Below are 15,727 nucleotides of genomic sequence, written 5' to 3' on the forward strand. Positions count from 1 at the left end.
GATCCACATGGGCTTCGAGAGAGAAGGTGTTTTGAGAGGTGCTCCATCTGTGGTGGTCCTCATTTTTTAAATTTGCTGATTCATCTTAGTTTCAGGAATTTCTGGGTGTCATACACACAGCACAGCGTGCGTATCACGCTGCTGTGAGCAGCCCGCAGCTCTCGCTTCGATAGACGCTGCTCAGGCAGTTTCCTCCAGAAACCAGGAGCCCGTGCCCCCAGTGTTACTATTAGTGGGCAGACCTGGACTTGGGAGTTCGGACCTCCCTTCCCAATGTTGCAGTTTGATTTGGTCACGCTGTTCCTGTTGCAATTCCTGTCTCGGTGTGCCCAGCCCTCTGCACCTCTGTGCTGCAGCCATGGTCATCTGACTGCTCAGATGCAGCTGTTCGTGATTGTGCCCATTTAGCTGCCAGCTCTTCGTGTGGAGGTAGAGTGCAGCAGAATGACCTGAGGCTAAAACCACTGCCACAGCTCGCTCTGGGAACTAAAGTTGTATGCAAGATTTCTTCAGAAAAAAGTTGTTTTAGGGAAAAACTTGTATTTTGGAAGGGTGGGGAAATTATGCACAGATTTTTTTTAAGATTTATTTATTTTTATTGCAAAGTCAGATATACAGAGAGAAGAGACAGGAAGATCTTCCATCCATTGATTCACTCCCCAAGTGGCCAAAATGGCTGAAGCTGAGCCAATCTGAAGCCAGGAACCTGGAGCCTCTTCTGGGTCTCCCACACTGGTGCAGGGTCCCAAAGCTTTGGGCTGTCCTCAACTGCTTTCCGAGTCTGTAAGCAGGGAGCTGGAAGGGAAGCAGGGCTGCTGGGATTAGAACCGGCGCCCATATGGAGTCCTGGTGCATGCAAGACAGGGACCTTAGCTGCTGCACTAGGCCCAAGTTAAAAAATATATATATATTTTGCACCAAAATAGCTTATCTTTCAATTCTTATTTTTTTTTTTCCACAAACATTTTTTTTAGAATGTGAGGCAGATAATTTTTTTTAAACAAGATTTATTTATTTTTATTGCAAAGTCAGATATATAGAGAGGAAAGAGAGAGAGGAAGCTCTTTCGTCCGATGGTTCACTCCCCCAGCGGCCGCAATGGCTGGAGCTGAGCTGATCCGAAGCCAGGAGACAGGAGCTTCTTTTGGTTCTCCCACATGGGTGCAGGGTCCCAAAGCATTGGGCCGTCCTCAATTGCTTTCCCAGGCCACAAGCAGGGAGTTGGATGAGAAGCGGGGCTGCTGGGATTAGAACCAGCGCTCATGTGGGATCCTGGCATGTTCAAGGCGAGGACTTTAACCACTACGCTATCGCGCCGGTCCCTATCCACAAATATTTTGAAACCTCTCTCTTCCCTACCCCATCAGGCTGGTGCTGCCATCCTGGGCACTTCATGTTGTTCCTGTTTCACTGATATTTGAAGTGAAATGTTGTCTTTGCATTTTCATGGTGAGACTGGATGAAAATGAAAGCCAGGAAAGGAACGGTGGCAAACTTCATCATTACTGTTGTTCTGATTGTTTTTGGTAATAATCCTGTGAGCAGATTATGAAGTGGTAGGGTCATTTCCTTAGCATGTGGGCTTACTGGGCCACAGCCTTGACCTTTTGCTTCAGAGTTCCATGTCAGTTTGGGCTGTGAGTGTGTTTGCACACAGAGCGGAAACACGCACTGTAGTTACTTGAGTGCCTCTGGCCTTTCTCACCCTCCTCCCTGGTGCCTGTCGGTATTGAAGAACACCGGATTATTCTGCTGGCTACGGAGGCAATTCCTAACCTGCTGGAAGGCCATGCCAAGGCCCGGAACTGGGCTGCTGTGCACCTGCTCCTGGTCAGAGCTTTGTGTGCCAGCCAAGCATGGGGCAGGACGGGCATCACCCCGAGGGGCTGTGATTTTTTTCTTTGACTCTGTTGAAAAGTCAGATCTTCCTTGAATAGCAGCAATTCTCTAAGCACGTGAGACTGCCCCAGAGTGGAAATTAGGTTTGTGTGTTCCTGACTACTGAAAACACCTATCCGTTTTCAGGTGATGTAAATAAAACAGCAAGCGACCCAGAAAGCCACATAAGTGGGCTTTGTCAGGTGTGGAGCTGTTAAGATAGATTTTACTTTCTTTTTGGAAATCAAGTTGCAAATGGATAAGCTTGTATGTGTTTGTGGAATGCCCCGTGTGTCCTGCTATGTTGCGGCAACAAATGGTCAACTCGGGATCCTATGGAGATGATCATCTCAGACACTTTTTCCCCTCTTGATGATGAGAGCATTCAGAATCCTCTCTTCTGGTTATTTTAATTTATTGAATTAGAAAAGGGAGGGGTGGGACATGTGTTGTGGTGGTGTGGGTTTAGCTGCTGCTTGGGACACATTTGCATCTCCTATCAGCTTATCTTGGATGGAATCCCACCTCTGCCTTTTGATCGAGCTTCCCACTAACGCGCTTGGGGAGCAGATGATGGCTCGAGCACGTGAGTCGCCCCACACACATGGCATCTCTGGATGGAGTTCCTGGCTCCTGACTCCTCATTCCTCGCTACCTGGAGGATGAACCCGCTGGTGGAAGCTTGTTTTCTCTCTGTCACTCTCTTTCAAATAAATAAGACTTTATCAGCAAAAATAGAAAGAAAAGTCAGATTCTTTAAACCAGAAGGGAAGTCTTTGTCTTCTCCTGTGCTCAGGTGTATACTCTAAATCCTGGAGGGTGGGTGGGGCTCACAGAAAACCCATGCTTTGATCATGGCTTCAAAGCATTTGAGAAGAGCGAGGGGCCTACACTTGTTGATGCTGTGAAGACCCATTGCTGCTACTCCAGGAAGCACTCTGTGTAGCAGGTGCAGCAAGGAGAGCTGGAGGGGTACAGTTCAGTCAATGATGTCATCTGAGTTTAAAACTGTTGCTGACCGTGCAAGTGTCTGGGAGGAGAATGTCTACACCTTGTACCATACTACCATACTTTTTCTGCCAGTGCAGTGCAAACAGTCAGCACAGGCAGAAGTGGGCGAGTAGCCACAGTGTTTACGTGATGGGACCGTGCATGCACCTGTGCAAACCAAAGGTAAGGTCTGTGCTCCCAGTGAGCAGTTCTCACATGTCAGGAATGGCGGGACATGATAGCAGTAGTGTTTGGCGGGATGCCATGGTCCTGACACACCATCACCCTCCACCCCTGCCAACCCTTGCCAAACTTGAGCTGGTAGAAATGGTCAGGTGCAGAGGTGGGTGTGTGGGGAACAGAACATTCCAGGCAGCCTTGGAGTCCTCTGACTGGGTGTGAGTTGTGATGCGTGACCACTTGTCAGAGTATTTTGGTGGAAGATAGGTGACAGTGGTTTTCAGTTTTTAGGAAACATTAGCACTTGTTATTTCCATCACCTTACACAAGGTAACAGAGTTGCTGGAGGCACTTGCCTCTAAGCTTGTCCTAACTCAGTGCTCTCTGGCACTTGGTAGATTTGTTCTGTTTCCTCTGTGTATTTTGGGTTGTTGCTGGTAGCTCTCCTGCACCCCAGCTCTGCTCCTCTCACTGGCCCGCTTGCAGAGGTCTGAGTCTGGCACAGCCCAGTTCCAGTCCTGGTTCTTCCATTAGTGGCTGTGGGCCCTAGGGACCAAGGTTCTTAACTTGGCTATATCTCATTTTTCACCATGAAATGGCGCTATCTTCTTCATAGATTAAGTGAATTAGGTGACATGATATATTGAATTTATTTATATGCTTGTATGGTTCTTGGTAGAATAGGGTCAGTCTTTATTTAATTATTTATTTTTAAAAGATTTGTATATTTTTATTGGAAAGTCAGATTCACAGAGAGAAGGAGTGACAGAGAGAAAGATCTTCTAACCACTGGTTTACTCCCTAAGTAGCTGCAATAGGCGGAGCGAAGATGAGCCAAACTTAAGCCAGGGGCTTCTTTCAAGTTTTCCATTCAGATGCAGGGGCCAACCTCTGCTGCTTTCCCAGGCCATAAGCAGGGAGCTGGAAGGAAAGTGGAGCAGCGAGGATACGAACTGGCGTCCATATGGACTCTTGGCACATACAAAGTGAGGACATTAGCCAGTAAGGTATTGCACTAGGCCACAGTCTTTTATTATTATTTTTTTATACACGTGGACACATCATGTATGTGTTTTGTGTCTATGTGTATATATCTACACTTACAGAAATAAAGTTTTATCCTTTTAACCTTTTTGGCATGAGAGAAATTCTAATTTTATCTTGGGTAACCATAAGCCACTTTTAAAGTACTTGTGCAGAATCAGGCGTGATAATTTGCAGCCTGGAATTAGTGATGTGTGAAGGGAGATGGAGGACTTTAGTTCAAAGATATGGGATTAACCATGATAATGTCGATGTTGACAGGATCCTGTTACTAAGGAATCTGCTGATTGGTTTTTCTGGCTGTAGCTTGTTTGAACTTTTGAAGTATGTGTTATTAGATAAAGGATGTTATTTTTTTTAATGATACCACTTTCAAGCTGCCTGTAGTGTCCTAATCTGGCTACAATAAACATCCTGGTTTTTTAAAAATATATTTATTTATCTATCTATTTTTAGTGGAAAAGCAGATTTACAGAGAGAAGGAGATACAGAGAAAAAAAAAATCTTCCATCCTCTGGTTCACTTCCCAAATGGCCATAATGGCTGGAGCTGAGCCAATCCAAAGCCAAGAGCTTCTCCCTCATCTCCCATGTGGGTGCGGGGTCCCAAGGGCTTGGACCATCTTCCATAGCTTTCCCAGGCCACAAGCAGGGAGATGGATGGAAAGTAGAGCAGCCAGGAGGACATGAACTGGTACCCATTTGGGGTTCTGGCATTTGCAGGGGGAGGATTTAGCCAATTGAGCCATTGCACTGGCCCCTACAATAATCTTATGGGATAAAATTTGTATTTTAGTCCTTTCAGGGGAAAAATCAAGAAAAAAATGTTAAGTAAGTTTCCTGTTTTTCTTAGTTTAGATCACTCAGAAAGTTCAATCTTTATAAACTTGTTTAAAAAGCTAGAATTAAAAAATAATAACCTTTAACATTTGTAATTCTGTTATCAGTGTGAAAAATGTTTAAAATCCTAGCAAGAATCTGTACATTGAGGCTTTCTTTGAATTGAAAATAAACAGTGGGGCCCGGCGCGGTGGCGCAAGTGGTTAAGGTCCTCGCCTAGCATGCCCGGGATCCCATATGGGTGCCGGTTCTAATCCCGGCAGCCCCGCTTCCCTTCCAGCTCCCTGCCTGTGGCCTGGGAAAGCAGCAGAGGACGGCCCAAAGCTTTGGGAACCTGCACCCGCGTGGGAGACCCGGAAGAGGCTCCTGGCTTCGGACCGGCATAGTATCGGCCCGTTGCGCTCACTTGGGGAGTGAATCATCGGATGGAAGATCTTCCTCTCTGTCTCTCCTCTCTGTATATCCGCCTTTCCAATGAAAAAATAATAAAAATAAATCTTTAAAAAAAAAAAAAAAGAAAATAAACAGTGTATTGAAGACAGTCAAGTGTATCCTTGACTGCGTGGATATGTGTGCAGTGTTCTGTGTTCAGCACACGTGTGTCACAGTGCTGGCAAGTCCTAGGTCTTCAGTGTGTATTAACCTTCAAGGTTGCTTTGAGAAGTTGCAATTTGGTGTTTTTTGCCTAGGTAGGTAGAAAGCCTTTTATGAAGATTTTAAGCCCTATTTTGTTTTAAATGTATGCACATTTTAAACTCAACAAAATTTCAGTTTAATGTCTGAATTTATATATCTCAGGTAGAGCCCCTTGGTTTGATTTACAAATCATGTCATGGCCAGCTCATGCATTGAAATTGTTGTGGCCATTTCCCCCTCCCCCATAAAAGTGATTCCTGTGTTTTTCAAATAACTGAAGTGATAAGAAATTGGAGTGGGATGGAGAGATGGGATTAACTCCTAATTAGTTTTTTATTTTGAAGAAGATTTATCAGTTGTGGAGATTTCTGTTAATATACAGCCATTCATGATCTTGTTAGTACATATTAAAGTTGATTTGCTTCCATAATTTGCAAGCATGCCTCTTGTAATTCCTCCTCTCTGCACTAAATCTAAATGCACAAGTAGCAATCTTGAAGCTCGACTTGAAGCTGACATTCTGTTGGGCTCATGCATTCCCGTGAATATGACTGCATGGTGTATATTCTTTTACAGGAGAAATAATTTTCTATTGAATGTATAATTTTGCAGCGTGTTCTTGGGCTTACAATGAATCATAGCAGTGTCATTGGATTGAAATATGTATAATCATTGTGAGGTGTAACCAAGGTTCTTTGCATATTAGCACATCCTTCGTAGGACCAATGTTGTTTCCCCCTTTGGTTTGTCTAGAAGACTTGCACTGTCTGCCAGATGCTGCTTCCTAACCAGTGCAGTTATGCTTCACACCAGAGAATCCATCAGCACAAATCTCCCTACACCTGCCCTGAATGCGGGGCCATCTGCAGGTCTGTGCACTTCCAGACGCACGTCACCAAGAACTGCCTGCACTACACGCGAAGAGTTGGTTTCCGGTCAGTATATTGTTCACTTTTGTGTCGATAATGCGTGCTCCATGGTGGCTAGACAGTGTTTGGGGTGGTATGCGCACAGCTGCTACAGTGATGCCTCTATTAGCAGATCCTCCCAGCAGCCTCCTGGCTTTGTGTTCTGGCCCTGCTGACCCACATGGGCTCCAGTATAAGCGGGCACACATGGTAGCACATTTTTCTTACCATCCTCCCTGCATGGCTTTTTAACAATATTTGTTTCTTTGTTTTGAAGCTCAGCATTACAGAGAGAAAAGGAGAAACACAGGAGAAATCTTCTATCCACTGGTTGCTCCCTAGATGTCTGCAATGGCCAGTGCTAGGCCAGGCCAAAGTCAGGAGCCAGGAGCTTCGTCCAGGTCTCCCACATGGAGGACAGGGGCCCAAGCACTTGGACCCTCTTCTGTGGCTTTTCCCAGGCCATCAGCAGGCAGCTGGGTAGGAAGTGGAACAACCAGGACTTGAACTGGCACTTGTTTGGAATGTCATTGCACACAGCAGCTTTACCTGTTGTGCCATTCCCTGTATTTCCATGTCACTGAGTACTTGCTGCCCGCTGGGCAAATAGGAATAGTTCACTGATCTGTTTCTCTTCTCTTGTCCCCACTGAAGGGTACAGGTGTGCGTCTTCTTCTGACCTGGCTTCTTCACCCACCATCCCAATCCTCTTTCATCTGAGCTCTGGATTCTCCTTGGTTGCCCTCACAAACTTTTTTTTGGGATTTATTTGTTTTTATTCAAAAGACAGATTTACAGATAGGAGAAACAAAAATCTTTCATTTGCTGGTTCTCTCCCCAAGTGGATAAAATGGCTGGAGCTGAGCTAATCTGAAGCCAGGAGGACCCAGGAACCTTTTCTGGTTCTCACACATGCTGCTAGGTCTTAAGCCTTTGGCCATCTTCTACTGCTTTCCCAGGCCACAAAGCAAGGAGCTGGATGGGAAGTGGAGCATCCGGGATATGAGCCTGTGTCCATATGGGATCCCAGTGCTTCCAGGGTGAGCCATTGTGCCAGACTCTAGGACAGTAGTCTTAATTTCATTTTCCATTTAGGCCTGATATGATAGCCTAATAGCTAATCCCTTGCCTTGCATATGCTAGAAGTCTATATGGGTGCTGGTTCATGTCCCGGCTTCTCCCTTTCCCATCTAGCTCCCTGCTTGTGGCCTGGAACTAGCAGTGGAAGATGGTCCAAGGCCTTGGGACCCTGCACCTGCAGGAAGGACCCAGAGAAGCTCCTGACTCCTGGTTCCTGGCTTTGAATTAACTCAGTTCTGGCCTTTGCCGCCACTTGGGGAATAAACTAGCAGATGAAACATATTTCTTTCTCTCCTTCTTTCTGTAAATCTGACTTTCCAGTAAAAATAAAACAATTTTTAGAAATTATTTTTATTTTCCACTTTATGATTTTCTTTACTCAGTCCAGTGTGTTTTAAATCTTGACCCAATAAAGAAGATTCTTCCCCTAAACCAGAAACGCAGTGTCTGTTAATAGAGGTATCACTGTAACTTGGTAACTTTAATATTAGACTCTTACAGTGATTTATTTTAAAGTTTTGATATGGTTTTGATGTTTTTATAAGAATGATATTTACAATGGTTGACCTGATTTAATGGTTGTATTTCCTTGAAATTTAGCCATGGTGTCAGTCACTTCTTACTGGGTGGCTCTTTCATTTTTCTTCACACCAAAATGTCGGACCTGACTGCATTTTGATTTTGTGCCTCTAAATCTGTGATGCACAAGCATTTCTTGCTTTGGGAATTTATCCTTGTAGGGGACTCTGGATTTCAAAATCACTAAGCTAGAGTTTTGTTTTTTTTTTTTTTTAAAGATTTTTTTATTTTTATGACAAAGATATACAGAGAGGATTCCCTCCAATGATTCACTCCCCACGTGACCCCAACGGCTGGTGTCATGCCGATCTGAAGCCAGGAGCCAGGAAATTCCTCCAGGTCTCCCACACGGGTGCAGGGTCTCAAGGCTTTGGGCCATCCTCAACTGCTTTCCCAGGCCACAAGCAGGGAGCTGGAAGGGAAGTAGAGCTGCTGGTATTGGAACCAGCACCCATATGGGATCCCGGCGCATTCAAAGCGAGATCTTTAGCCACTAGGCCACGCTGTACGGCCTTAGGCTAGAGTTTTTGTACCAGTCCTGCCAGTGGTTAATGTGCAGTTGTTCCTGTACCCTGTCTGTGCTGTGGCACCTTGGTCTGTGAATGTGGCACATTGCCAGCCTGCAGCTGTCACAGGATGCTGCAGGGAAAGCCAGAGGGAGCTGTGCGGGCCACGGCCGAGCCCCAGGCCATCACAGTGTCAGGGAGTCACTCTAACGCACAGTGGTTCGGCCATATTCTCACGCAGGCTTTTCAGTGATGTCACATGGTTCTCAAATGCTTACTTCATTTTTCTAATGTAGTGAAAGTGCATTCCAACTTTGATGGAAATGAACAATTCCTGCTATGTTTTAAAAACAACTTAAATCAGAAGCTTTGCACAGAAAATAAAAAGAAAGCAAAGCAAAACACAACAACCCTTCCACTTTTTCTTCCCCAGTTTTTTTCTTTTTACAGTTACTAGATTTTCATGCCTTGTAGATTTTCCAACTAAAAGTTCTGTGGTAAGTACAGATTCCCCTGCTGGATTTTAGGCTTTGTGAACTGTAAAAATATTGGGTTTGTTTCTTAAGAAGCTTAGTTCAAGTTGACCTCTTACTTTTATATCATTTTTTTCCTGCTGTTTTCAGTGATGGTGCAGTCTGGTATAGGCTAGCGTTTGGCCTTAACCCTGCCCTGCTAGTCCCGCTGTTTTGATTGTATCTTACCAAAGCTGGAGGAGTCTGTGGCATGGCTACCTTGCCAGTCCTGTTTCTTTTGGATAAAGCATTCCAGCCCCCCTTCTCTTGCTCTTACTGGCTCCTCCTAGGACTGGTGGTCATCCCTCAGTTTCCTCGCTCGTGGCTAAAACACTGGTGTTGATAAAAGTCAAGTGCTTTTCTGAATTTCTCTTACTCCTAATACATTCGTTGCGTCTGCATCTAGAAAGGGAAATTATTATAGGATTGGGTGCTGCAAACATTTTCCCTAAAAATATATTTTTGCCTAAAAGGAGACGAGCTTGTTTGGAACTGAGAGTCCATAGGACTTGGGGTTTGTCTGGTGTTCTGCAGACTGGGTCTCCAGTGGTGCTGAGAGCTGCCTGCAGCCTCCAATTCTATCTTGTGTCCCCTGGCTCCCACACATTTGGACCCTTTTCCTCTCCCCAGGTTCTTTTCAAAGAGTCCATGTCATGCAGGAGTCCTTTAAGCTACCCCTTGCCATGCTTGCTGCTGCGCATCTGGATAGGAAGCAGATTTCCCAAGTGCTGGGGTCCTGCTGTTTTGGTGGAGTTCCTTGCTTTTGGGCTTTCCCTCGCTCACACCTGGCTGTTGCAGGCACTTTCAGGGGTGAATCAGAGGATGGAAGGTCTCTGGCTCTGTGTCTTGCTCTGCCTTTCAAATACATAAATAGAAAAGTCCTGTAAAAAGCCAGGAGCCTCTTTGCCTCTCACATCCGGGAGGGTGCTCGCTGCTCTGTGTTAGACTGCTGCTTCCCAGTTCCCCTGAGGAGCAAGCCACGCTGCCACTCCTAGTGTTACCAGGAAGTGGTTGCTGGTCTCCTGGCTCTGGTCCTCCTTCCCATGACTGTAACTGCATGCCTGACGCGGGGCCAGGCATAAAGAAAAGGTATTTGTTTTAGTTCCAGGTTCGGGAGGTCCAGCGGAGGAGGGCTGTCCGACCTCCCACTGGTGGGGACTATCTCAGCTCTCTCCTTCCTCTGATTAGGATCCTGGGCACCTGCCTGCCTGAGCTCCCAAGGGCCCTGCCTACACCTACTGGCAACACAAGGATTTGGGCTTGAAGATTCTACATGAGTTTTAGGGTATACACATACACGGGCAGTAGTACTTAGGTTTTTTTTTTTTTTAATAAATAAATAAATAAATAGAAATAAGTAAGTAACAGAGAAAAAGGAAGAGCAAGAGAGAGAAAAGAGATCAGACCCAGTAACCAGACCTGGGCATGACTGAAGCCAGGAACCCAGAGCTCCATCTGTGTGTGCCTTGTGGCTAAAGGATCCCAGGCTCCTGGGCCATTGCAGGCACAGGGGCAAGCAACTGCATTGGGAGTGCAGTATCTGGGACTTGAACTGGCACACTTGTAATGGCAAGCAGCTGCTTAACCCACTGTGCTATGTGCCATCCCATATCTTTTGCCTTATGAAGGTGGTGGTAAACTTTTCTACTCCTTTTTTTTTTTTTTTCCATTTTTCTTTTCGCTCTCTATTTTTTTTAAGGGATTGATTCCACCCCCTCCTACACCTCCCCGAAAGGAAGGTTTACAGGAAAGAGACAGAGACCTTCCATTTCCTGGTTCACTACCCAAATGGCCACAGCAGCCAGGCTGAAGCCAGGAGTCTGGGTGGCAGGGCCCCAAGCACTCCAGCTCTCTGCTCCAGGTGCATTAGCAGGGTACTGGATGAGAAGTGCAATAGGCAGGACTTGGATTGGTGCTCTTGGGGTATTGGTGTTGCAGGAGGTGGCATTTTAACCCACTGCACCACAGCATTGGTCCCCATTCTTGCTGGGAAAACCCTATAGTTTATGGCTCATGGTGTTTTAAGATTTTTATTGGAAAGGCAGATTTATTTTACTGGAAAGGCAGAGAACCATCTTCCATCTGCTGATTCACTCCGCCAATAACTGCAGTGGAGCCAGGAGCTTCCTGTGCTTTCCTAGGCCATTTGCAGGGAGCTGGATGGCAAGTGGAGCAGCCTGGACACGAACCAGTACCTGTATGGGATTCCAGTGCTTCCGGGAGCAGGATTTTAGCCACTGACCTAATCCCATTCACATTTAAATGAGTAACTAACTGTCCCTAGGGAGCATAAAGCTGTTGGAGACAAGGCATTAATCCTGACTGAATTGAGAGCTTGTGCATGGCTCTGTCGCTGGGAATAGTGGATTCGATTTTTGCTTTCATTCTGGTCTCCTGGTGTTATGTAATATTTTAGCATATACAAAAGGATGCTTCAAAGAATTAAAGCCAGTTTTTTTTTTCCTATAATACCCTTTTTGTGACCTTTTCAAAGACTTCCCTTGTATGCAATATTTCAGATTTTTATTTTTTTGCATCAAATAAACCTAGATTTAATTTAATTTAATTTAATTTAATTTAATTTAATTTAATTGTATTCCAACTGGAGTTTAATCAGGAGACTTGGACATGCTGGAATGTTAATCATGACTTTTAAAAGTCCCGACAGTCTAATGTGGTATAGTTGACACGCTGTATGCAGTTTGCAGCGTGCTGCTCCTACCTGACTCTGGAAGCATCTCCTTCCATGATACAGAAGTGAAGCTATGAGAATGGGAATATCTGAGATTCAGGAGAAAGTCCCTGGGCACTGCCTCCTGAAGGCAGATGCTGGCTTCCTTCCCCAGGTGGCTCCACATGCATCCGGGAAGCAGGTGTGTTCTGCTGTAACATAGGCACATCTCTGGGATGAGATCTGAGCTAGGAATGAGTTAATTTTCAGAAAGTAGGGAGCACAGCTAGGAAGCTGATTGTTTAGAAGTTTGTAATTAAGCAGGTGATTTATTTTCCAGGAGACAGAAAAGCCTAGTCGATTGACCTCCATCTCACTGGCCAGCTTGCACTGCTACCCCAGGGCCATGGCGTCTCTGTGTGCTCCTGGAGACGCCACCGTGGCCTTGGGGCCAGGGCTGGTTGATTTTTGTCTGTCTGCCTCTATGAAGAGTTTGCAGATTGAGTGAAAGTCTGTATCTTCCACTACAAATGTAATTTTGGGTTGGAGATGGAGAGGAACTTCACACTCTGGTATTAGAATCCAGCATATGGAAGTTTCTGGAGCGCAGAGCCCTTGGTCCTGTCCTTGTTTCTTATTCCCAAAATGGCCCCATGAAGCTGTTCTCAAAATAGTTGATTTGAGGTGTACTGCTCTTCATCACGCACGATCCTCTCTACACACAGAAACATAATTTGGTTTGTTATAAATAAATCACCCCCTTTCCCGAAGAACCTGTAGAAAACCTGAAAAGGCTATGAAAAGAAGCTCCCATTACACAGTTGAGTGATGTGTGTTGAGTGGTCTTGTGCTAACGACTGTGTGTTTATTCCCCTAACAGATGTGTGCATTGCAATGTTGTGTACTCGGATGTGGCTGCACTGAAGTCTCACATTCAAGGCTCTCACTGTGAAGTCTTCTACAAGTGTTCTATATGTCCAATGGCGTTCAAGTCTGCCCCAAGTACACACTCCCACGCTTACACACAGCACCCTGGCATCAAGATAGGAGAGCCGAAGTAAGTCGTGCCAACTCTGAATTCTCACCCTACGGCTTTACTAGCAAGGTAGAAGAGGCAGTCGGTCGGGGGAATAAAATGTAAGATGTTGAAAAGTGTGCAGGTCTGCCTGTATCAGTACTCTGTCAAGTATGGCCTGAAGCTTACCCAGACTTTGTGTTCTTTCCAGGTAAAATCTGTCCAAAAATGTCATCTTTATGCTTCTGTCATCAGTGAATATTTTATCTGTTTTTGTTTCTTTTCCTTTTTTTTTTTTCTTTAGGAAAAGGACTTATTTATTTGAAAGGCAGAGTGGCAGAGGGAGAGGGAGACTTTTGCTGGTTCACTCCCCAGAAGGCCCTAATAGCAGGGGCTGAGCCAGGCTGAAACCAGAAGCCAAGAATTCCCACCCTGAGTGGTAGGGACCCAAGTGCAAGGGCCATCATCTGCCACCTTCCTAGAGGCGTTAGAAGGAAGCTGGCTCAGAAGTGGAGCAACTGGGACCCAGACTGCACTTCTGATAAGGGATGCTAACATTGCAAGTGGCAGCCTAAACCGCTGCACCCTAGTCTTGTTCCTTTTCATGAGTTGATTTTAATGAACGAATTTCAGGAGAACCATAAACAAAACAAGAAACAAAACTAACCCTTCATGTTTGAATGTTCCCATAGTGTCTTTCTTATAGGGTATGCCTTCCTCATTCATATTTGCAGGAGGAGGTCTGTTGAAGACACTGGTTATGGAATGTAGCTTTATGGTTTTGTCCATTTGACTTTTGCTTTGTGGAGTCTTTAATCCTGAAGTGGTCCTTGAGTGCTCAGAATTTCTGCCTGCAGTAGGATCAGCTTGGCACAGAGGAAGGGGTGTGGCTGCTGGAGCTGGTCAGCGCTCTCCCACCCCTTCACCTCATGGCTGGAAATGAGCTGGTGCACTGAAAATGCAGTCTACACTTCCTGCTTGGGGAGGGTGGAGGGCCCTGCCAGGCTCTGCCCCTCATGGTGTCTCCTGGGCTGCATTGTTGCTCCTCATTACTTCCTTCCTGGGCTGTGGTGGCATGATGTCCCAGAGTATGAGGCCAGCATAGATGCCCTCATCTGTGGGTGGGTGTTTGCTTGGAAGTTCATTATCAGAGAACTATTCCAGGAAAGATATTCTGAAGCTTTTAATATGTATACTGTGTTGTATTTTGGCACTTAACAGTTGAAATGGTTTAATTATTTAACAATTGCAATGTTAGACTTTTTTTTTTTTAAGATTTATTTTGTCTGAAAGAGTTACAGAGAGAGAGGAAAGACACAGAGGGAGAAATCTTCCATTCACTGGTTCACTCCCCAAATGTGTTAACAGAGTGGGCTCCATGGAGGCCCAAACATGTAGGCCATCTTTGGCTGCTTTCCTGATGCATTACCAGGGAGATAACCAGGAGGTAGAGCAGGTGGGAATTGAACTTGTACTCACATGGCATGCTGGTAATCGCAGGCTGTGTGTGGCTTAACATGCTGTGCCACAGTGCTAGACCGAGCATTTAAAGTTTTTAAGGATTTATTTAGCTGAAAAAAGTCAGAGAGAGGGAAAAGGCAGGGAGGATGGGAGAGAGAGATTTTCTGTCCACTAATTCATTCCCCAAATGCTGTGGCAGGGATGGGCCAGGCCAAAGCCAGGAACTTTTTCTTGGCATCTCATTTGGGCCCTCACCTGCCAGCTTCCCAGGTACATTAGCAGGAAGTGGATCAGAAGCAGAGCTTCTTGGAACTTGAACTGTTGATAGCTTAGTGTGCACAGTCCTAGCACCAGCTCTGACATCTGGTTTTGAGTACATCAGGAGTGATCGTCTACCGCCAGCCCCTCTCTGACCTTGGAGGATCCATGGACCATGCAGATGGCGGCTTGGGGGATTGTGTTATCATCAGTGTTCATGACAGTACAACTGTAGTGTGCTCTGGCCACCTTTTTCTTCCTGTGAGTGTAGTTTTTTTTTTTTTTTTTTGTGGGGGGGTGGTTGTTGTTTTTGTTTGGGTTTTTACTAGACTAAAACTTCTTGTCTTAAATGTATATGAAATTTGGACCAGTCATTGTAGCTTGGAAAACAGAGCAGCAAATCGTTTAAACAAGCTGAAACCATATTTCTCAAATGTCAGTACCTTAGTAAGGAACAGATTTACTCTTTCCACAGTGTTAGCTATCTCTGGCACAAAGAAATCTGAAATTATTAAATGGAAAGTTCCAGAAATTAGTGCATGAGTTCCAAGTTACATGATGCTCTGAATGGTGGGATGAAACGCCTCTTGTTGCGTTGTCCCATTTGGGTTGTGAGTCCTCCCTCCAGAATTTTCATGCTGGGTGTACCACTTGCCTGCGTGTCACGACCAGTGATGATAGTTGCCACATCACCTTGGGGTGTCACAGTGTTTGCTTTCACGTGACCCTTTTTGTTTAAAGATGCTGAAGCCCTGGATCAGTGATGCTGGCAGGTTGGGAGTGCTGAGAGGGGCCACAGGTGGTTCATTTTAGGGGAGAAGGAAGGGAAAGAGGTCTTGACTTAAAAAAGGAAAACTTAATGACGAGGTGGCCAAGCCATGCTTGCGTTAAGAAGAAACTATGAAAAGAGGAAAAAGGTTCATTCTAGTGTTGCCATAGCATCTTCTACTTCAGAAGTCATGGCTGCCGTGTGTGGTTGTGGTTCTTAGTTCAGACGGAGCTGGCGCCTACAAGAGGTTTCTGGGCCATTGAGGTTTCTGGCCTCCTCCAGGGGTCACAGAAAAGTGTCACCTCCAAGGAAAAGGGGACCCTACAGGACACAGAGAAAAGTTCTTGCAGAATTTAATTTTTGTTTCTTATATTTTTGTTTATTTGAGAGAGACAGAAGAG

At 45.4% G+C, this 15,727-nt stretch overlaps 1 protein-coding gene across 15 annotated transcripts in view; it reads left to right on the forward strand.

The window, feature by feature from the left end:
• The window catches only part of ZNF532 (zinc finger protein 532), a 110,436-nt gene that overhangs the window by 59,079 nt on the left and 35,630 nt on the right, over window positions 1-15,727 (forward strand). For 8 of the 15 annotated variants that reach the window (XM_040985056.1, XM_040985052.1, XM_040985050.1 and 5 more), the window contains 2 exons: window positions 6,321-6,502; window positions 12,704-12,880. The exons of 4 other annotated variants lie outside the window; for them this stretch is intronic. In XM_040985056.1, the coding sequence (XP_040840990.1) occupies window positions 6,321-6,502; window positions 12,704-12,880 (359 nt within the window). The remainder of the gene's footprint in view (window positions 1-6,320; window positions 6,503-12,703; window positions 12,881-15,727) is intronic. 3 more of the 15 variants (XM_040985060.1, XM_040985059.1, XM_040985061.1) reach the window with 1 other exon arrangement.

The sequence above is a fragment of the Ochotona curzoniae genome, unplaced genomic scaffold (genome assembly GCF_017591425.1).
Source record: "Ochotona curzoniae isolate NIBS_2020 unplaced genomic scaffold, NIBS_Ocur_1.0 contig_43, whole genome shotgun sequence".
Taxonomy (NCBI): domain Eukaryota; kingdom Metazoa; phylum Chordata; class Mammalia; order Lagomorpha; family Ochotonidae; genus Ochotona; species Ochotona curzoniae.